The sequence below is a fragment of the Pyxicephalus adspersus genome, chromosome 12, assembly GCF_032062135.1.
Source record: "Pyxicephalus adspersus chromosome 12, UCB_Pads_2.0, whole genome shotgun sequence".
NCBI lineage: Eukaryota > Metazoa > Chordata > Amphibia > Anura > Pyxicephalidae > Pyxicephalus > Pyxicephalus adspersus.
The window spans coordinates 6,379,527-6,401,387 of record NC_092869.1 but is presented as its reverse complement, the minus strand read 5'-3'; the positions used below and the strand labels follow the sequence as shown (position 1 = coordinate 6,401,387).

The window sequence follows — 21,861 nt, the reverse complement described above, 5'->3', positions numbered from 1 at the left end:
TAGACAAGCTATTTTGTCTTTTATGTTAATAAACATGATCATTTTCCTTTTAATTTAGGGTTGATGTAGGGTTGATGATGGGGTTGAAAAAAAAATCAATTGAAAACGGTTACAATGGTTGTTTTTTTGTTAGCAATTTTGATGATGGTGCAGTCAATAAAGTGTGAGGCCATGGGTTTTAATGACGTATGCTCAGAAGTGGAAATAGGTTTAATTTCAGCAATGTTGGGTTGGGTGCACTAAAAATAGCGACTGTTGCTACTGCTTACAGTATCTTAGGCAGGTGGTGAGTGGAGCTGGATAACAGATGGTTCGGAAACATTGGTGCCAAATAGGGGAAATTAGGTGACACTAATATAGTGGTCTTCTTAATATGAATAGCACCATCAGAACCAAAGTAGGGCTGGGTAAGAGGAGCTAAAGATATTTAATAATTTAATATTTAATCCCTCAACTTGGGTGATATGTTCTTTTTTTTCCAATTGACCTGGTAGTTTGTATCCAACATTTTATTTTGTTTTCATTTGTTTTATATCTGACCTAATGGTTTATGGACATCAAACCATTTTCTTCTAAGCCGACTTGTCCCCACCCTGCCCTCATCATCCCTTGAAATTTAATAGTTTCATCTTTCCATCACGGAGGCTTAGCCACAGCCTGGTTTCCATTATCTATGTGCTGCATACTGCTGGTCCATCCGGCCAACCAAGACCTGGGGATGATTTCACAGGGCCTAAATGAAAACATTTTAATTAAAAATGTATTAGTATGTTTATTAAAAGAAAAAGGAAGGACCAGGAAAGGTATGATATATTTTTTGTTCTGAAAAAGTCAGACTATCTTCTCAATGCATGGTCACATTCATTAAGAACAGTGTGCGATCCCCGGCACTAGAGGTTAAATGGGGACAAGTCTCCTCATTCAAAACCATCCATGTTCCTGGATAGAGTTTTTCTATCAAGGAACACAGGACTCCTGTGTTCTTGGATAGAGAAACTCTATCCAAGAACACAAACAACTAGTAGAGGGCTGCAAGAGCAATCAGGGGAGCGTAGCTGTCAGCTCTGCTCCCCTAACTGCTCTTGCAGTTCTTCACAGTCCCGAAAAATAACCTGAATTTTCCCACCATTGACTATAATGGTGTTTGAATTCGGCATTCAATCACCCGAACAATATCTCCCTATTCAATCGAATAGCTGTTGAATCGAATAGTGAGATATTCGACCAACACTACTCACTAGATGTCCTTCAAAGGAGCTCACAATCTAATGTCCCTACTGTAGTCATCCTCATTAACAGTCTAAGTCTAGAATGGTTTAGAAGGAAACTCACGCAAACACAGGGAGAACATAAAAATTCCATGCAGATAGTGTCCTGGCTAAACTCTAAAATTGGGACCTTCGGTGTTGCAAAGCCAAGTGTGACAGACACTGAGCCAACTGTTCAATTACTAATTTAGGAGAAGGCTAAAAGCATTTGAGGTAGCCTATTCTCCCTAAAGTGTATTTAACCCCCCCCCCTCCATAAAAAATTAAACATGTTGCAAAGTACCAGTCCATAGATGTGACTGCTTCATTGTTTTTCCCTTTATTGTCACCTTATAAATCCACCAGTCTTTTGGTATAGGGTATGTCCTGTTTCTTTTCAACATTTTTTCCATATTTCCCTTTACATGTGCTTTGCTAAAACAAATAAATCCTGCTGTTTACAGAACTCAAAAGCTCATGCTTAAATTTACATAGACAAGGGTATAAGTCAGAAGAGTCTTCCCCTTCATCCCCACTTTCCTTCATACAGCACCATGGGATGGAAAAGGGAAAAGTAGACAAGTCTGCTGTTCTCAAGCTTTAGAGAACACATACATCTCTGTAAACCTAGTATCATAAAATCAGTTTTTTAACAAAAGTATTTTATATTTAGTATATGTATAGTTTAATGTTATCCTTGATATACACATCAGTGTATATCTATACTCCTAATAGCGGCCATTACATTATGCCATTAAGCTAGTGGCTAGCACAGAATGACGTGTCATTTCCTATTGGAGGCAATACTTGTTGTAGTCCCACGTGTTAAGACACAAGGCCATTTTAACAAACTTCTGTAAATATAAAAAACATTTAATAACAGTAGCTATACCACCAACAAAAGTAGATCTTTCTCTTGCAGAGGTAATTCATGAAATATTTATGTTTTATTTCATTATATACTTACAAAGTCTTACTTTTGATTTAAAGCGCCCCATTTTTGGGGTTTTTGTGTTTTTGTAACAGAAAGTGATAAAATATCTTGTCCTAAATTAGCCTTAGATCTTTTGCATGTTCCCTTGTAATTGTATTTTTTACTTCTTTGTTCCTCATACTGTAGATAATGGGGTTCAGCATTGGTGTCACAGCTGTATAGAGAATAGAAACGGTTTTGTCTATTTCTGCAGAGTACGTGGAGCGGGGTCTTAGGTATACAAACATGATGGTTCCATAGTAGAGACTCACAACGGTCAGATGAGAAACACAAGTGGAGAAAGCTTTTTGTCTTCCTTGGGAGGAACGGATCTTCAAGATGGTGGAGATAATGTAGACATACGAAATTAAAGTCAAGCAGAAAGAACACATGACAATGATACCTGCTCCAACATACATCAATATCTCATTGAAAAAAGTGTCTTTGCAGGACAGACGAAAGAATGGTGGCATCTCACAGAAGAAGTGGTTGACATGGTGGGACTTGCAGTAGGGAAGTTGAAAGGTGAGGGTGACATGTAATGCAGAGTTAATGAAGCTGATACCCCATGTTCCTGCTGCTAAACCAGCACATAATGTCTTGTTCATGATGGTGTTGTATTGCAAAGGTCTGCATATGGCAGCAAACCTATCGTATGCCATGACGGATAGTATAATACACTCTGTTGATCCTAAAGCCAGACTGAAGTACATTTGTAATGCACATCCCAACAAGGAGATACTTTTATCTATGGCCAGGGTGTTTATAAGAATTTTTAAGAATAGAAAATTTGAAAAAAATATAATGTAACTTTAAACTTTATGTTTTTATTATATCGTATTTTATTTATTTTTCAACTAAACTGCAGACTTTGAGCAAAGAAGAAGAAATTTTCACTCCAAAAATTTAGCACCATTTTAATTCTTTACTAGAGGCACTTGGAACAGAAATGTCTGACTCAGATTAACTCCAGTCATATTGGCAATTCTAAATTCACCCAGATTTCTTAGCCGTTTAGAATTTGTATTTTTTTAATAGCCATACTATACCTTTCAATGACAGAAATAGTAATGCTGGGACAGTTTTGCCTCCAAATGATAACAGCTGTCCCCATCTGGGGGTCTACTTTATCTGTCAATGACAAGTATAATATACATTGGAAACATTACAGATCTCACTCCAAGAATGTTGATTGGGAAGACTTGCCTTTCTTCGTGCAGTTTTAATCAATTGTTCTCACCATTAATGTTTTCCAATTGACACGTACGTATGGCCCCTCTCAAAAAGAGACAATATGAAAAACTAGAATATTCAAAGTGAAGTCCCACAGTGAAAACCACATACTTGTATGTGGATAAGGCCAACAATTTCAACATGGCAACCATGAAAGTATCATTTTTAGAATTATAGACCCCTCATTTTCCATTGGCAGTTTTATGGCAGTCATGGAGAAAGTAGAAATATACAGATGTGTGTAAAATGTGTATATCCTAATACAATAAAACTCCTATTTATCTGGAACGCAAGCAACCAGCAGGCAAACAGCACTCTAAAGCAACCGGTACACAATCTGAGTTTAAACTTGGAACTTTTCTGCCATCAGTAAGCCAATGGTTCTTGTATCATTCAAAACAGCAGCTTGCAGCACCCAAAAAAATCTATATTTATATCTACTGACTTTGTGTATTATGTGCTAATGTTCCTATAGTCAAGGTCAATTGTCTAACACTTTCAGACCTCTCAATATACCGCTGCCTCATAACTGTGTTGCTCAAGTTTTTACACCTGTTATGTTCTTGCACCTTATTGTTATTCTCTGTTTTGTAATTCTGTTGGAAAATTTTCAATAAAAATACAATTAAAAAAAAAAGAAAGGAGAGAACACAGAGGTGGAGGCATCTCCTCTCTGAAGTTACCAGATCTTGCAGATCGGAACGTATTGGATAGGAAGATTGATAAATGCCTAGAGGTAAGAAAGCAGTGTGCTCCTGTCTGATCATGGAATTGATTGGTATCTATTTACTTGCTTTGCAGATGAAGTTAAATTGAGGTATGTAGAGTTAAATGTGGTATATTCAAATTTGATACTAGAACATGTTTCTTTGAAGTTTACACTATATACATTTTTGAGTGAGTTGAGCGTTAGGTGTTGCGCTATAAGCATGACTAGGGTACTTCAGATGAATCCTTAGCTGCTAAACCTTGACCAATTATTACCATACCCCCCTTTCACCATTGTAGCCCTACTAAACAGCCCACACAATAAGTATTTTTTTTAACAATAGTAGTTTATTTAACAATGTTACATTTTCTTTAAGATAACAAGACACCATTTACATAACCAAACAAACATTTTCAGTCTGCTAAGTAGGAAAAACACCCTCCTTTTAGTCCATGGATGCCCCACTATAACCGCCTTATTTTCACAAGGATCTCCGCTCCACTTCCCGGCCCCCAGCCGCCCGTACACCGCCTCGGGGACAGTTAGCGGGTTGAACCTCCGAAACCTAGCCTCCACAACAACCGAATGTCATGCAAGGCAACCCATACCAGAACTACCCATACACTTATGGGTCCCACCCCCCGTACATTCCCCCTTTTCCAACTCTAACTTCCATGGACTTATAATACTAACACACCTACTCAAGCTGCTATGACAAACCAAACAAAAATCCTTTAGCTCATGCCACAGGGAGGGAGGGTGGGAAGCTCTCTATCTTCCCGTTCTATCTGCTGTCTCCCCCCTCTCGCTTCCCCTTTTTTTTCTCTATCAGCCACCAATCAGGACCCTTAATTTTCCCGCACTTTTCCCTTTTTTTTTTTTTTTTTTATATATTTCTTTTTTTTTTTATACTTTAACCCCTGCCTCTGTCTTCCCTTTCCCCCTGTCATGAGGCCCTCCGCCCAAATGTCTTCAGTTCTACTTTATATTAGTATTTGTGTCACGGTTCGGTTACGTATTGAGAGTATTGAAGGCTTTTTTCTCTAATTAGGATAAGGTGTTGAACTTATATACTCAAGCTTCACCAGATAGGTTATTTGGTGATGTAAGATGGCACTGGTCTAATGATATGAGGTTGTAACACATAGGTGGTTTAAATAAAATCATATGAGAATATATTTTTAATTATCCCTATATATGGCAACCAGTTTAACAATATGGTAATTGGTTAATATGGTAGTACTGGTGAATTGGTATCAGGCTGCAGCACATTGGGGTAAAGAACACAATCCCTATGAGATTATATTTCAATAAAGGAATTGAATTGTTTTTAGTGATTTAGTCGAGAAATCTGCTTGGTGATGTCTGCCCACCGGTGTCTCTAAATCTACCTCTTCATATGTCATTAAGTCTGAACATATGAAGGGGTTTTTTGAACATTTATGATTAATTTCCAAAATGTGATATGTAAGTAAAAAAAAAAAATATTTATCTTTTTGCTAAATTGTTAAAAACTGAATGATTTTATGTATATAATGTATGAAATTTTGGTAAAATACTGTTTTTTAGACAAATTGTTTCTCCTGAAGAAGTGGACTAGTTTTACGAAACGTGTCGAGGAGTTTCATACACATGTGGTCTGCATGAATTGGAGACAAACTGTTTGTACAACTGGTTTTATTATTTATATTAAAGTTCATGATGTTTTATATAAAATCAAAATCTCTCTATGTGCTTTTATATTTGGATAATTTATGGAGCATATGGAGTCACAAATATAAACTTGTATAAGATTTGCCTTTAAAGTCCCGTTACTCCTCTCCTGGTTTCCAAGGAATTGTGGAATTTGGCAATGTTTGAATGTGGAAAATTAAACGCATATGGGTTACCTCATTGGTGGTTTATAGTGTTGGCTGTAGGTGTTGGAAGATGTGGTATGGTAGCAAAAAATAGAAAGAGTGGTTGGTGGGGCTGGAACTGTGATGGATTGAAAATAATGGCAATGGCAGGGCTGTAAGGTGTACAAACCCATTTGGTCCTGTTGCAAGTTTTGATTACTAGAAGAAGTTTTGAGCACTATTACTGCTACCACTTGTAATACCTGCCAATGTGAACATACCTAACTTCTTTACTAATCCCCTTGGAGCAGAGCACAAATTAAACAACATAATGCAACATACAGATATACCTAAACCTATGGCCTATACACACACAGTGAATCTTACCCAAACAGAAGGTCTAAAACTGAGTTTACAGGCACTAGGAGCACAATTTAGCTATGCATTCAGAACAACAGATTCATTCATTTAAATGTATTGTTCTAAAACACATAACAGTACATAGAAATATTTTAAAAAATGGTTACAGAAAATGTCTGACTTTGCTATAAAATATAAAAAAGTATACCAAAATGTCAAGGCATTTTATGCTTGTGGTGCAATGGCCTTCTATGCCTTTCACCCTCTCCATTATTTATTTGTACTGTATGTACCTATTTACAGTTTTATGTCTTCTGCATTTTAGACTTTTTGTAGCTCCTTTCAAATAAAAAAATGGGTATTTCCATTAGAGATTTCTTTTTCTGGTTTGTTTAACTCTAACCGAGTTTTTTACATCCTTATTCCTCATACTATAAATGATGGCGTTCAATAGAAACTGTTTTGTCTTTTTCCCTAGAATAGGTAGAGTGGGGTCCCAGGTACACAAACATGATGGTCCCGTAGTAGAGAACCACCACAGTCAAGTGGGAGGCACACGTGGAAAAAGCTTTTTGTCTTCCCTGTGAGGAACAATTTTTTAGGATAGTCGGGATGATGTGAATGGATGAAATAAGAGTCAAGCAGAAAGAAAACATAGAAGTGATACCTGCTCCAATATACATCACTATCTAATTGAGCAAAGTGTCTTGACAAAACAATCGAAAAAATGGTGGCATCTCACAGAAGAAGTGGTTGATGTGGTGGGACTTGCAGTAAGGGAGTTGGAAGGTGAGGACAACATTCATGGCAGAGACTAGGAAGCACGTACCCCATGACCCTACAGCTAAACTGGCACACAATATCCTGTTCATGATGGTGTTGGTCTAATGGTCTACAGATGGCAGCAAACCTGTCGAATGCCATGACTGATATGTATAATACACTCCGTTGATCCTAAAGCCTGATGGAAATACATCTGTACTGCACACTCCAACAAGGAGATACTTCTATCAATGGCCAGGGTATTTATGAGAATTTTGGGAACAATGGTGGAGGAAAAACAGATGTCAATAATAGAGAGGTTAATCAGCAAGAAGTACATGGGGGTCTGTAGCTTTGGGTTGATCGTCACTACAATCATCAATAAAAGATTTCCTGACAATGTGATCAGGTACATAACAAGGAATACAAAGAAACGGATGGCCATGAGATATATAGAATGTTAGATAGACCAAGGAGGAAGAACCTTTCTGGAGATGTTTGGTTGACTTCTTCCATAACACTCAGTTCCTGTTTGGTAGAAGAGAAATATAAGAATTACAATGAAAAAAAAATCTGTATTATATTTTTTCTTTCAGGAAAACTTGCATGCATTCATTGTCATCTTTCTATTCAAGTCACTTCTTTTCTATGAAGCCACAGAGTTAGAGGTCCTATTTGAGACAGTTATTATTACTGAGATTTTGCTTTTAGTTAAAGAAGTCATATGGCGGTAAAACATTATTTGATTTACCAGAGAGGATTAATATATTAGCTGGATGGGCCTATGTGTGCTTGCAGGGTCCCATCATGGAAACTGAGCCTTCTAAAATGAATATATTTAAATATTTAATTTTAAGCCTTCATAGATAGCAGCTCAAGTAGACCAAAAAAATTGTATCTATTTTTTTGGATAAAACACTAATCACACAATTGACTTTTATGACACCTATGCAGAAATACAAAATGTCAGTATGATCAGTGTGAATGAAGGTTGAAGTTGCCTTCTTATAAAAGATGTATCACATGAGTTTTGGAGCTTTAGTTTAGCAAAGAGACGAATTTAATATTTTTTACAGCTATGAACTAATATTACATTTACTGAAGCACTTAAGCAGCATAAACAAATTCACTAAAGACCAGATACTATTCAACTGGGAACTGTCCTCATATCTCTGTACTTCCTCAGTTTTGCTTTCTCTCAACCAAGATCAGTCTTCCAGTCCCAGCTCCTGAAAAACACCCTCACAGAATGACTGTGCTGCCACCACCATGCTTTACTGTTGCGATGATATTGGGCAGGTGCCTGGTTTCCTCCAGGCATAACATTTAGAACTGAAGCCAAACAGTTCAATCTTGATTTTATCAGACCAGAGTGTCACACATACTGTACCTTCTCCTTACTAAAGCGCAGACGCCTCTTCCCTGCACATCCGAGCAGTTCTGACTCTGGGCGTGCCTCTGTTTCCACCTTTTATCAATTCCGTCCAATCCGCTGGCCAATCAGAAAATAGCCTCTTAACCATCCTTGGCTGTTTAGCTAGCTCAGACACAGCACTCAGTGTTCGTGCAACGTGTCTCTATTGTGCGGAGCCCCTAGTTCTGTTGAGCTAGTTTCTTTTCACCTGTGGCTTAATCCAGAATTTCCTTTGACCAGCTCCCGTGTTAACCTCTTGTTGTCCAGTCTGTTGGTTCCTAGCCAACTTCCCTTTGCTGTTCCAGTGTTCCTGTCTGTCTGTGGATATCCCTGAGTTACCTGTGCCTCCTGTTGCTTCCAGTGTTTCCTGTGTTCCCTGTGTCTGCAGTGGCCCCTGTCACTAGTGTCTGTCTCCTGGATCCCTGGCAAATGACCCTTGGCGTGTGACCTGACCTCTCTTGCTTTCTGCCTGCCCCCCGGAGCATGACATCTGGTCTTTAGTGAATATGTGTCTGTTTATGCTGCAAAAGTGCTTGAATAAATGTCATAATGTAGCTAAAGTTCATAGCTGTAATAAAAATTTACACTTTTATTTTTTTATTTTTTATTTTATATATGTCATACCAAAGTCATCCCCGTTTTATATATTTTTTTGTCTTTAACAGGTGTTTTTTTATTTGCTCCTGCCAAACATTCTACTTAAAGTGGGTAGTAGAAGAGTTGGAGGAAGGCATACTCTACTCATTCAGTGATGCCACTGCATTGAATGTTAATATAACATTGAAAGTCTTTGCAAAGGGAACCCCCTGACCCACTCATACCCACGCTTGTGATATGCTCCCTGTGACAGCACTTGAACCTAGTGGTCAGATGAAAGGCCTGCTTACTGTCACATGACCAAGAGAAAATTTGACATGATTGCTTATCCTGGTCATAGACATCATGGACATCAGTGTTGGCCATGAAGGGAAAAAAAAGAAACCCTGGCAAAGGGGTATCATTGGGCTACATTGTTGTGCATAGCCAAGGTAACAATGTCTGTTTAAGGAACTACACTAAATTATTTTGGATTCCCAACATGGGATAAATGCTTCAATACAAAATTAATTGATCATAAATTTACCATGGTGGGAATAAATAAAATATCATGTGCACAAAATACTATGACCACTTTGAGCTCTGACGACATGACCTGGAGATGTTAGACAAATGGGCAAGGGTCCAAAACTCTATAGAGGTGATTTTAGTGTATCCTCTATTAAAAACACATGTAGAGTTGTGTTTGAAGGTTACATGATGTAATCCAAAATTGTTTCTTCCTTTTTAACCAAGAAAATAGGGAAACAATACATTGAAATGTATTGTTTCCCTATTTGTAGGATCAGTTCATTACGTTCTCTGTACAGAATTAGAGGTACAATCTGATCCATTGCTCACACTATCATTTGTTTGGTAGAAGTCGAAGTAGTATCTTTTCTGGGATATTAATATAGACTGATAGAATGTGGAATGCCAAGAGACAATGTTAATGAGTTTTTGCACTTTCTCTACCAGTTTTTTGTGTTCCAGTTCTTTCTGCAACATATTTCAGACGTGAGACCAGGAGCCCCCAATAATGGACACAGTGGGTGTGCAAGCCAGATAATCTAGTTTTCCCTATAAAAATCTATTTTGCCAGACTGTTAAGTCAGCCCATATGTTTGGTCATATGTTTAGTGTTACTATAGTTAGTCACATTTAACTTGGCTTACATTTATAATGTAGATGTTTTGAAGCCTATGCAAGCTGAAGGACTGAAGAAGCAGCTTGGATAGGCTGTGAAACATCTTCAATATGACAAAAATTAGTCCATTGAAATGTGACTAACTACTACTATAGATCTGGTTGGTCATAGGGTCCTTTTTATAAATCAGTGAATTTGACATTCATTAAATTTTCTGAAAAATAAATCACTGCCTGGGAAAGGACTTGGCAGATTCTTCACCATAGAATGTTTGGTGAATATCGGAATAATTCCTTTATAAATAGTCCCCATAATTTTGTCAGGTAATTTAAAATGTTGTTAATATAACCAAATGTTAAGGTAGCCAAATGTTTGCAAATGTGACTTGATTTATCCATTACTTTGGAAAATAGAAAATTCTGTTTTGTTTAAAAAAACAAAATTAATAAATAATAATGTATAAGTACAAAATACATATTTGTGTGCCTTACCTTTAAAATGGCCAAAGAAGGCAATATTGTATACAGTTGTTTTATCGTTCTTTTCAAATATTAATTTCATAGCTTTCACAACATCTTTTAACTTTATGATAGTTATTTCATGCTGGTGGGAAGGTGGGGTATGTTCTTCTGAGGCAGGGAAACCAGGAATATGGAATATGTTTTATATATGATGTAACAAATGTATTTAGGTCCCTCCGCTTGCCAAGGAGACTGAAAATTGTTTTCTGTTTTAGCATCTCCCATTTGGTTGGCCTCTGGCCTTTTGTGAATTATTATCTCCTTATGCTTTATATTAAGCATTTGAAATAACAAATATATAAAATATATATTAGAAAATAAACTTATTTTTATTTGTTCAAATTTAATAAATACATAAACTGCAGGCATCTAGAAGTATATTACAACATGACTATAGTTTTTAGTGCCATGTTCGATTTTAATTCTGTTTTTTGGTAAAGAAAAAAATGACTCTATAAGTCTGTAATCCTCTTTACATACATATGTAAACTAACTGAGCAATGTATTAGAAACAATATGCTATAGAAGTGTTTTTCAATCAGGGTTCCCCCAGAGATTTCTAGGGGTTCCTTGAACTATAAGCAATTTTTACCTCTCAAGTCAGTTTAGGTGACACCAATGATCTTTTGGCTATCTGTAATGGCGACAATCTTCCCAATGGCCAGTCGTGTAAGAGGCATTCTTTCTATTGACCATCACACTAATATATTGAGAGCTTAGGATGTAGAAGTGGTTCGATAAAAGAAAGGTAATTTAGGGGTTCCCCGTATTAAAAAGGCTGGGAAACACTGTGCTATAAGCAAGGACTCCACATTTCACAAAAATAAATTCTTTGACCTTTATCTTTTCATTCTTTACCTTCTAATGGTGTCTTTGACATCTTTGTTCTTGATACCATAGATGATAGGGTTCAACATTGGTGTTACAACCGTATATAGGATAGAGAAAGTTTTGTCTGTTTCAGAAGTTATAGAGGAGCGTGGTCGCAGATACACAAACAAGATGGTTCCATAGTAGAGGACAACCACGGTAAGGTGAGAACCACAAGTGGAGAAAGCTTTGTGTCTTCCTTGGGAGGAACGGATCTTCAAGATGGTGACGATGATGTGGACATAGGAGATTAGAATCAAGAAAAAAGAGCACATACCAATGAAACCTGCTCCAATATACATGGCTATCTCATTAACCAAAGTTTCACTGCACAAAGTTCGAAGGAAAGGTGGCAGCTCACATAAGAAGTGATGGACATGGTAGGAATTACAATTGGGAAGTTGGAAAATAAGGGCAACATGAATGGCAGAGTTTATGAAGCACACACTCCAAGTCCCTACAGCCAAACTAACACAAATCTTCTTGTTCATGATGGTGTTGTAGTGTAATGGTCTACAGATGGCAGCGAACCTGTCATAAGCCATAATGGCTATAATGATACACTCTGTTGATCCTAAAGCCAAATGGAAGTACATCTGTAATGCACATTCCAACACGGAGATACTTTTATCCATGATTAGAGTGTTAATAAGAATTTTTGGAACAACAGTAGATGAGAAGCAGATGTCAATAGTAGAAAGATTGCACAAGAAAATATACATGGGGGTCTGTAATTTTGGGTTGATCCTCACTAAAGTGATCAGTAGAAGATTTCCTGACAATGTCATTATGTACATTATAAAGAATACAAGGAAGAAGATTGACTGGAGATATGGGACATTGGATAGACCAAGGAGGATGAACCTTTTCGGAGATGTCTGGTTGATGTTCATAATATTCAGTTTATGTCTGATAGGAGATGTCCCAGTGATGACCATAAATATTTTTTTCCTGCAAAACATTCACATGGAGAGAAACCGTGGTCCAATTTCTTCAAAGGGGTCTCAGACATAATTATATACCCTTTAAAAGAGAAACAGAAACTTTAACTTTTCCCTGTCCTACAAAATTTAAAAAAAAAAGTTTTAAATTAACCTTATGATAGCTTGTACCTATTTAATACAAGAGTGTCTTTTTGGTCAGTATTTGGGAAGAGCCCACAGAAGCCAGAGATTGGGCAACTTCTGAAGCAGCTCTTGACATGAACCCCTATGTATGCCTTTTATGAGAAATATCATCATTAATTTAATGTACCTTCATTTCTTGTGTAGACAATGTCATGATAAAAGCCTAAATAATAAACTACATGTTATGGATACATTAAAGAAAGCACCAGACAGGAGTGCGTATAGTCCAAATAAAAATTTTTGCCTTCAGTAAATAGTCAACACATTTTAAGGATTCCAGTGGCTCCATTTATTACGGCTAAAAGAGATTACATGCAGTTCACAAATTATATGATTATGGTGTTTGCGAAATTTAGCAATTGTTTAAACATATCTGATTATGTAAACCCTATGCTCAAAATATGCCATAGTCAACAGATTGTATTAAATTGTAGTTACAATTGTAATAGTTGGAGATTAAAATGGAAAGGTAAATATGGTCCGCCAATTTTGAATCGCTTGTACAACACCTTGACCTCAGATCTACTAAACACTTCTAGAGTGAATTGGAATGCCAATGGTAGTCAGGTCCCACATCAGTGCCTGATCTCACAAATACCATTATGGCAGAAATGGGACAGATTTCCAAAGACAAACCTTTATGAGAAGAACAAAGGAGTTATAGCTGCAAGAGAGAGGGTGGCAATTTCACATTCACATTCTTGCATATGGTTTTGGAATGGGTTGTCCAACAAGCTCAAATAGATGTGATGGTCAGGTGTCCAAAAAACTCTTGTCGCTATAGTGTATACATTTTTCAATTTCCATCTACCATTTTGTATAAACATGATACAATCAATTATTTACTGTACAGTATAAATTATATGGTCGGCTACAATATGGTGGCCGACCATATTTTAGCCAACCTCCTCCATAATGATAGGGAGTGCTAATGGTGGGGAAATCGGACTTGAATTCACCACTAAGTCGCTGAATACAAAATTTACATTTTTTTATGTCTAAAATGAACCTTTTGGTTTCAAGTGTTAAATAAAGCCATATAAATTTTTTTGTTTATATTACTATTAAAATATATAAAGAGCTTTGTTTATTACCTCGCTAGGTAGTAGTGCTACAAAACAATTTTTCTTATAAAATCTTACTGATTAATTTTTCCATTTTTTTTAAATGACTCTGACAACATCTTTTCATAGCCAGTTAATATTGTAATGCTCCGCACAGATAGGTACATAGGTGGTGAAATGTTTTGATGCTATGAAACCAGGAGGGTTAAAATTGCCTTCTTATATCTAGTGTAAGAAGGAGATTTAAGTCTCTTGGTTGACAACTAATTTTAGCATCTCCCAGTTGAATGAATATTTCATACAAGTTTAGGATAAAGTTTACACTTTTTTTATTTGTTTAAAATTGAAAATAGCACATACAAATGGCATTTTATTTTCCTATGGGGTCTATTAATAAATGTTTTCACCATAGTTTCAACCAACTTGAATCGAAAATATATACATTTTTCCTCATTAGAAAAATGAATGAAACACAAGGAAAAATTGATTTACAAATTACTAAACTAAACCGAATCCAGTGTATACATTTTGGGTAAATATTGGATGAAACTTAAGTGAAAACATTTTAAATGTTTTTTTTCTTAAAAAAAATGGCATTCAATGGTAGCTTTCACCAGAAGCCCATTGTGAAAGGGTGCAAACAGGAGAACAACTGACAGGGACACACAGCTGTTTTCCTAAAACAGGCAGTGCCCAAATACAGATCTTCAAAGCAGGATTGCCTAGTATTGTATTAATGGGAATTCCAAGTTTCAATAAGTTTAAATTTATTAATTGAAAATTCTAAAATGACACCAACTCACCAATGAGTTTACATATATATGGCTATTTTTATAGTAATGCCTTTTTTCACTTTTTTTGTTTTTACATGATTACATATGATTGTACAATCCTTTTATATTTACAAACTACTGTCGTATGTATTGTGATTACCCAGATAAACAATCTAACCAATGGTTTCCCAAAAAACTTTAGGAGTTTACATAATGGATAAATCCAATTTTTTGGTGTGCTACCCCACAATACGTCTGAACTCACCAGGTACTAATTGCCAATCCTATTTAAGTAGGTTTATCCATGGCTTGTGCAGTCTCTTTCCCAACTCTACAATTTGCTGGTGTCTTTACCTTCGGCTGGTAACCGATACTCCAAACCTCCATTTGCATAGCAAGTAGAAAAGGCCAGATGGGGTGTAAATCTCACTTTGTATTAAAATAGTTTAAAAACTTTTTTTTCCAGTGCATCAACAGAACTAAGCATTAGTACCAGAAAAATCCCACTGGCACTCCCCTGCAGTACGTCTTGTATTGAAATTAGCTTTACCCATGATACTTAGTCCTGTCGAAGTACCAGGAGAATGTCATTTTCTTTGGCCGGATGACATGATTAATACCGGATTCAATTACAGAACATAAATTTGTTTTTTTTTTATTTGTTAGGTATGTCTGTTTGTGTAATAAAATTTGTCTACAGTGTGCAAGTACTAATATAGTGTACAAATAAAATTTCACTGCCACTCCCCCACGGTACCATTTGTATTAGTCTTAAAGGAGGTGCCTATGGCTATTGAAACACTAGGAAAATGTAACTTACATTCCTGCATGATATAATTAATATTGGGTTTATTTCTGAGGACATAATTGTGTGTTTTTATTTCAATAGGCTTTTATCTTCAGTGTTTGAGTACCAATACAGTGTACCAATTCAAATATCTCAACCCCACCCCTGAGGTTCCATTTGTATTTATTCTAGTCCTGGTGCTGGGTACTGTTGGAGAATCAGAAGAATGGTGTTGACATCACTAATCAAGAAGACTAACACAGGATTTTCTTCTGGGGACAAATACGCATTAAAAAAATATATAAATGTTTTTATGTCTGTACAATAGTAAAGCCAGTGCCCCAAGTTAACCACAAAACCAGTGATTTTACATTTTAAGATTGGTCTTTTAATGGTCAATAGTCTATAGAATGCACAGCAGGGTAGCAAAGGATAAAAAATATATTATCATTAACAATTATGTATGATTATTTCTTACAAGAGCATTCTAATATAAGAAATGCTTCATAGGTATTTTTAGATTTTGTGAAAGTAACATTAAGAAGCCCTCCTTTGAAAAGTTCTATTTACTTAATTGAAATCTTTGGCTTTTCCCAAATATAAACCTGGTGCATTTATACACACTTGTGCTCAGACATTACTCATTCAGACATTCTACATCTCTCATAAATATATATATGTACAAATATATTAAATAAATATCACATTTACATAAGTATTCAGACCCTTTACTTAGTACTTAGTAAAAGCACCTTTGGCAGCAATTACAGCCTTGAGTTTTTTTTGGGTGATGGTACAACAAGCTTTGCGCACCTGGATTGGGAGATTTTCTTCCATTCTTCTTTGCAAATCCTCTCAGCTCAAGCTCAGTCAGGTAGGATGGGGGCTGTCAGTAGACAGCCATTTGTGGGTCTCTCCAGATATAGTCAATAGGATTTAAGTCAGGGCCATGGCTGGGCCACACTAAGGTTTTCATTGTGGATATCTCTGTACTTGCTCAATTTAGCTTTCTTTCAACCAAGATCAGTCTTCCAGTACCTGCTGCTGAAAAACACCCCTACAGGATGACTGTGCTGCCACCACCATGCTTTACTGTTGGGATGATATTGGGCAGGTGCCTGGTTTCCTCGAGGCATAACATTTAGAACTGAGGCCAAACAGTTCAATCTTAATTTTATCAGACCAGAGAATATTGATCTCCACAGTCCAAAAGTTCTTTAGGTGTTTTAAGGCCCTGGTCAGCACCAGTCCCCACCAGACACCAGTCCCCCCCAGGCTGCCCATCTAGAAGGAAGCAGGGGCTGCTGGTATCCCAGTTCTCCTGGCTGCCGCAATTGACATTGCTGGACAGAACAGACAGTGTTTATTACCACGATGATGCACAGCACGGAGTCGCTTGACAGATAAGAATTTCTCAACAGGGTTTTTCTTTATGCAAACTATCTGCAATACTATTTTAACACTTTGTAATAAAGCTTTGATTGGTGGAGGGCTGCATTTATGGTTGTCCTTCTAGAACGTAGTCCCACACAGGATCTCTAGAGCTCAATCAGAATGAACATCTGGTTCTTGGTCAACTTTCTCACTAAGACACTTCTCTCTTGATTGCTCATTGTGGCCTGGACGATCAGCTCTTGGAAGAGTCCTGGTTGTGCCAAACTTATGTTTGAAAATCATGAAGGCCACTGTGTTCTTGGAAACTTTCAGTGCATTAGAAGAGTTTTGCAGACTTCCCCCCCAGATCTGTGCTTTGCTTGTTCTTCCTTGCTTGTTTTTTGCTCTGATACGCAGTAAGCTATAAAGCATTCTATAGAGAGGTGTGTGCCTTTCCAAATCATCAAATCATGTCTAATTAATTTAATTTATCACAGGTTGACTCCAATCATCTCAGCAGCAATCAAGAGAAATGGGAGGCACCAGAGCTAAAGGTAAATTTAAATTTAAAGGGTTGGGACTACTTTGCTGCAAGGAGGTCACCAGGTCGCAGCCCCCAGGCTTTCCCCACCAGGTAGTGACAGGGATCAGATGACTTTGGCATAGGAATGGCAATCGGGCTGGAACATAGCAAGTCAAGGCGAGGTAGTTGAACAGGCCAAAGTCAGGGCAGGCAGCAGACAAGGCAGAGTTGAATTCAAACCAAGATCAAATCCAGAGAATCCAAACAAAGAACTAGCTTGCAGAGAGGCAGAAAATGCAGTGAGGATCCAGCAACATGAGTATGGAACTGGAGATGTTTAAAAAGGCCCAACAGCCAATGGCAGGACAGGACTGAACAATCTGCTCATTGGCTACAGCACACACCCCAGAATCTTCATCAGCTGTGCACAGCCCCAGTTTCTGTCCAGGGGATGCCAGGAACGGTGGAAAATTCATGGCTACAGGGATGCAGGTGATGCGGCAGCTTTCTGAGCTTATGATCTGTGGGTGTGGTAACACTAGAACTTTCCATCAGAGCTGTTATTTTCGTGTTTGTTTCCTTTTAATGGTGTTTTTGACTTTCTGATTTCTAATGCTATAGACAATGGGGTTTACCATTGGTGTCACAGCTGTATAGAGAACAGACACAGTTTTGTCTGTTTCAGGAGAGTAAGCGGAGAGAGGTCGCAGATATACAGACATGATGGTACCATAGAAGATAACCACCACGGTTAGGTGAGATGCACACGTGGAGAAAGCTTTCTGTCTTCCCTGTGAGGAACGGATCTTTAAGATGGTGGTAATAATGTGGACATATGAGGTTAGAATCAAGATGAAAGAACACAAAACGATGAAACCTGCTCCAACGTACATACCTATTTCATTAAGCCAAGTGTCTTGACAGGACATTCGAAGAAATATTGGTATCTCACAGAAGAAGTGGTAAATATAGGGGGACTTGCAGTAGGGTAGATAGAATGTGAGGAAAACATGGATAGCAGAGTTCATGAAGGACATACTCCATGTCCCTACAGCTAAAGTAGCACAAATCTGTTTGTTCATGATGGTGTTGTAGTGCAATGGTCTACAGATGGCAGCAAACCTGTCGTACGCCATGACAGCCAGAATAATACACTCTATTGAACCCAATGCCAAATGGAAGTACATCTGTAATGCACATCCCACAATGGAGATACTTCTATCCATGGCCAAGATGTTAATGAGAATTTTTGGAACAATGGTGGAGGAGAAACTGATGTCAACGATAGAAAGGTTACTTAAAAAAAAGTACATGGGGGTCTGTAGTTCGGGGTTGATCCTCACAACGATGACCAGTAAAAAGTTTCCCGATAACATCATTAAGTACATTGTTAAGAACGCGAGGAAGTAGATGACCTGGAGATACGGGACATTAGAAAGGCCAAGGAGAGTGAACCTTCCTGGAGATGTTTGGTTCATTACTTTCATAACATTCAAATCATGCCTAATAAAAGAAAATTGTACCAATTAACATAGAAGCATGTTAGCTCTTCCCCAATCCATGCAAGCCTAAAAAAGATTATGAATTAACTGGCTAACAAAACGTGAGATATTTGCCGAAAAAATTTACTTGCTATCCTCCTGGTGATGATCTTGTCACCTGCCTAGTCTTAGACTTGGCTTAAAAAACTTCTGTCAAGAGAAGAAATTGGGATATCATTGCTATAATTCTACACAGCAGATTGTTTAGTATATCTAAAAGCTTGATGATGCCTGACCATCATACCATGATTGGCTTGTTGGACGCCCAATTTGAGCCCTCCTCTGAGACTGGAAAAGGTAAAGGCTGTTACAGCTGCGAGGGGAATGAGAGTGGAGAATGCCACCATATGAATCTTCCAAGCAGTATGGATCAACGGAATTAAAAACATTTGTGAATATTTTTATAATTATGGAAATTTAAAATTGTAGACTTTATACATGACATGCAATGTATTTGCAATTGTTGGGAAGTCAGGCGGGCTTGTCACAAATGGGGAATATATCACAGGTGAAAGAATTTAAAAGAAGGATGTAGTTTTATTAGAAATAAAAGTAAACGATGGCTAAGAATGTTAACGAATCTTGTGAAAACACGTCACCAATGAAAACATTTTAAAAAGCATGTCGTTTAAGTTAAATTATAATCAAGAAAATGCATTTTTTACAGATAAAAAAAAATTCATGCAAGGTATCTTTTTTAATTAGGACATGATTTTAACCTTATTTTCAATTTGATTTATTCAGCCAAAATAAATTCCCGAAATGTCAAAAACTGATCTACAGTAATCTTTCCCTGATCTCTCCTAAAAATGGTTTTAAATACACTTTAATCCTAAAGGTGAATATGTTTTATGATCTAAATTAAAGTTTCCTTAAACAGTTAATCCATTAAACAAAAAAGTTTTCCATTAAACAGTTTGATAATTGATATTTAACAAAAATCAATACTAAATAATGCATATGTTTAAATGTATCATTTGCTCCTTACCTTGCTAGGTAGTAGTGCTCATATAAACCAGAGCAAAAGACAATTTCTTTTTTTTTTTATCTAAATAAAAAAGAAAAGATTTTTGACTATTCGTCTTTTTCTTTTTTTAAATATCCTTTCATGACATTGACGTACAAAATTTAGAGAAATCAGTATTGCCGTCATCGACTTATATCTCATTGTGTATTACTGTATTCAGTTGTCAATGAGACTGAACACTGTTTTATTTAGCTTTAGTATCTCCCAGTTGGTTGAGTTTTGGCCCTTTGAGAATGTTTGTCTGTTTTATTTTCTTAAAGTATTTTATACAAAGTTAAAGTACTTGTACCTGCAAGTAACTGCACTTTTGTAATAAATTCAATCATTTAGAATAATATGACATTACAATATATCCCTCCATTTTGCTGTTACATGGTAACTTCAGTTTTGAAAAAACAATGTAATGTAGCCTATTAAAAATAATATAATGTATGCAATTGCTGCAAATGTAACTTTGTACTAAATTACAATGCTTAGGCCTAAATGCCTACTTATTATTACGGTAACTTGGAAAATAGTTTAGAACTCCAGCTGCCTAAAGAGAAATTGAGTTCTCTTCTATACTCTATATATACCCTGCCCTAGAAACCCTAAAATTAAGTATCCTCAGCCATGCAGATAATGACTTAGAAGTCAATAATTAGCCCTGTTTTCTAGGCCCATCAAAAAAACCTAATACTTGTATACAAATGTACAATGTACAAACGTTTTTAAGGCCTGTTAGCTTGTTTGAACTTTAGCTTTTGTTTAATTGTGTTTTTTACATCCTTGTTTCTCACACTGTAGATGATGGGGTTCAGCATCGGTGTCACAGCTGTATAAAGAATAGACACGGTTTTGTCTGTTTCAGGAGAATAAGTAGAGCCAGACCTCAAATACACAAACATGACGGTCCCAAAGTAGAGAGCCACCACTGTCAGATGAGAAACACACGTGGAGAAAGCTTTATATCTTCCCTGTGAGGAACGGATTTTAAAGATAGTGGAGATGATATGCATGTATGAAATTAGAGTCAACAAAAAAGAACGTATGGCAATATTACCTTCTACAATATATGTCGCTATCTCGTTAAGCCAAGTGTCTCGACAGGAAAGGCGAAAGAATGGTGGCATCTCACAGAAGAAGTGGTTGACATGATGGGACTGGCAGTAGGGCAGTTGGAAGGTGAGAACAACATGGATAGCAGAGTTCAGAAATCCCATAATGCAGGAACCTGTAGCTAGGCAAGCACACAACTTCCCATTCATTATGATGTTATAGTGCAATGGTCTACAGATAGCAGCAAACCTGTCGTATGCCATGATGGACAGTGAAACACATTCTGTTGATCCAAAAGCCAAATGGAAGTACATCTGTAATGCACATCCCAACATGGAGATACTTCGATCCATGACTAGAATGTTTTTGAGGATTATGGGAACAATGGTGGAAGACAAACAGATGTCGATAATGGACAAGTTACTTAGGAAAAAGTACATAGGGGTCTGTAGCTTTGGGTTGATCCTCACCACAATGATCAGCAGAAGATTTCCTGACAATGTCATGATATACATCATGAAGAACACAAGGAAGAGAATAGGCTGAAGAGACTCAAGATTAGATAGACCAAGCAGTATGAATCTATCAGAAGATGTTTGATTGGTGTCTGCCATGACATTCAGTCCGTCTATGAGGTCTCTATTTGGATATTTGGACTCACATTGTATCTGAACACTAGTAGGACCCTTTTGTGATACACAATGTATTTGAATATTGATTCATATAGACACCCTAACAAATTCATAATCCTTGCACTAATAGACTAGCTTCAACTATGCAGCCTTGTTTTATCTGATTACCAGCCAAGTTCTGACATTAAAAACACATTCATGGTGATGTATATAAGATATATAGAATGACCTGAATGATCTAGTATTTTGATTACATCAAAATTGTAAGTCTACTACACGTATGCTTATCTTACTGATTTTGTTGTTTACGTACCAATATATATTC

General features: G+C 36.9%; 4 protein-coding genes and 1 pseudogene across 4 annotated transcripts; all 5 read right to left on the bottom strand.

The window, feature by feature from the left end:
* Positions 1–2,294: 2,294 nt before the first annotated feature.
* On the bottom strand, positions 2,295–3,197 carry LOC140342501 (olfactory receptor 5G25-like). The gene is made up of 2 exons (XM_072428710.1): positions 3,179–3,197; positions 2,295–2,968 (listed from the first exon to the last, which is right to left on the bottom strand). The coding sequence occupies exons 1-2, from the start codon at positions 3,195–3,197 to the stop codon at positions 2,295–2,297; spliced, it is 693 nt and encodes a 230-aa protein (XP_072284811.1).
* A 3,530-nt stretch (positions 3,198–6,727) lies between these two features.
* Positions 6,728–7,638, bottom strand: LOC140342494 (olfactory receptor 5V1-like; annotated as a pseudogene).
* Positions 7,639–11,634: 3,996 nt separating this feature from the next.
* Positions 11,635–12,543, bottom strand: LOC140342493 (olfactory receptor 5AR1-like). The gene has a single exon (XM_072428698.1). The coding sequence runs from the start codon at positions 12,541–12,543 to the stop codon at positions 11,635–11,637; it is 909 nt and encodes a 302-aa protein (XP_072284799.1).
* A 5,315-nt stretch (positions 12,544–17,858) lies between these two features.
* On the bottom strand, positions 17,859–18,785 carry LOC140342492 (olfactory receptor 5AS1-like). The gene has a single exon (XM_072428697.1). It carries the CDS (start codon positions 18,783–18,785, stop codon positions 17,859–17,861), a length of 927 nt encoding a protein of 308 aa, XP_072284798.1.
* A 1,791-nt stretch (positions 18,786–20,576) lies between these two features.
* Positions 20,577–21,518, bottom strand: LOC140342490 (olfactory receptor 5V1-like). Its single transcript, XM_072428696.1, has one exon. The coding sequence runs from the start codon at positions 21,516–21,518 to the stop codon at positions 20,577–20,579; it is 942 nt and encodes a 313-aa protein (XP_072284797.1).
* Positions 21,519–21,861: the final 343 nt, after the last annotated feature.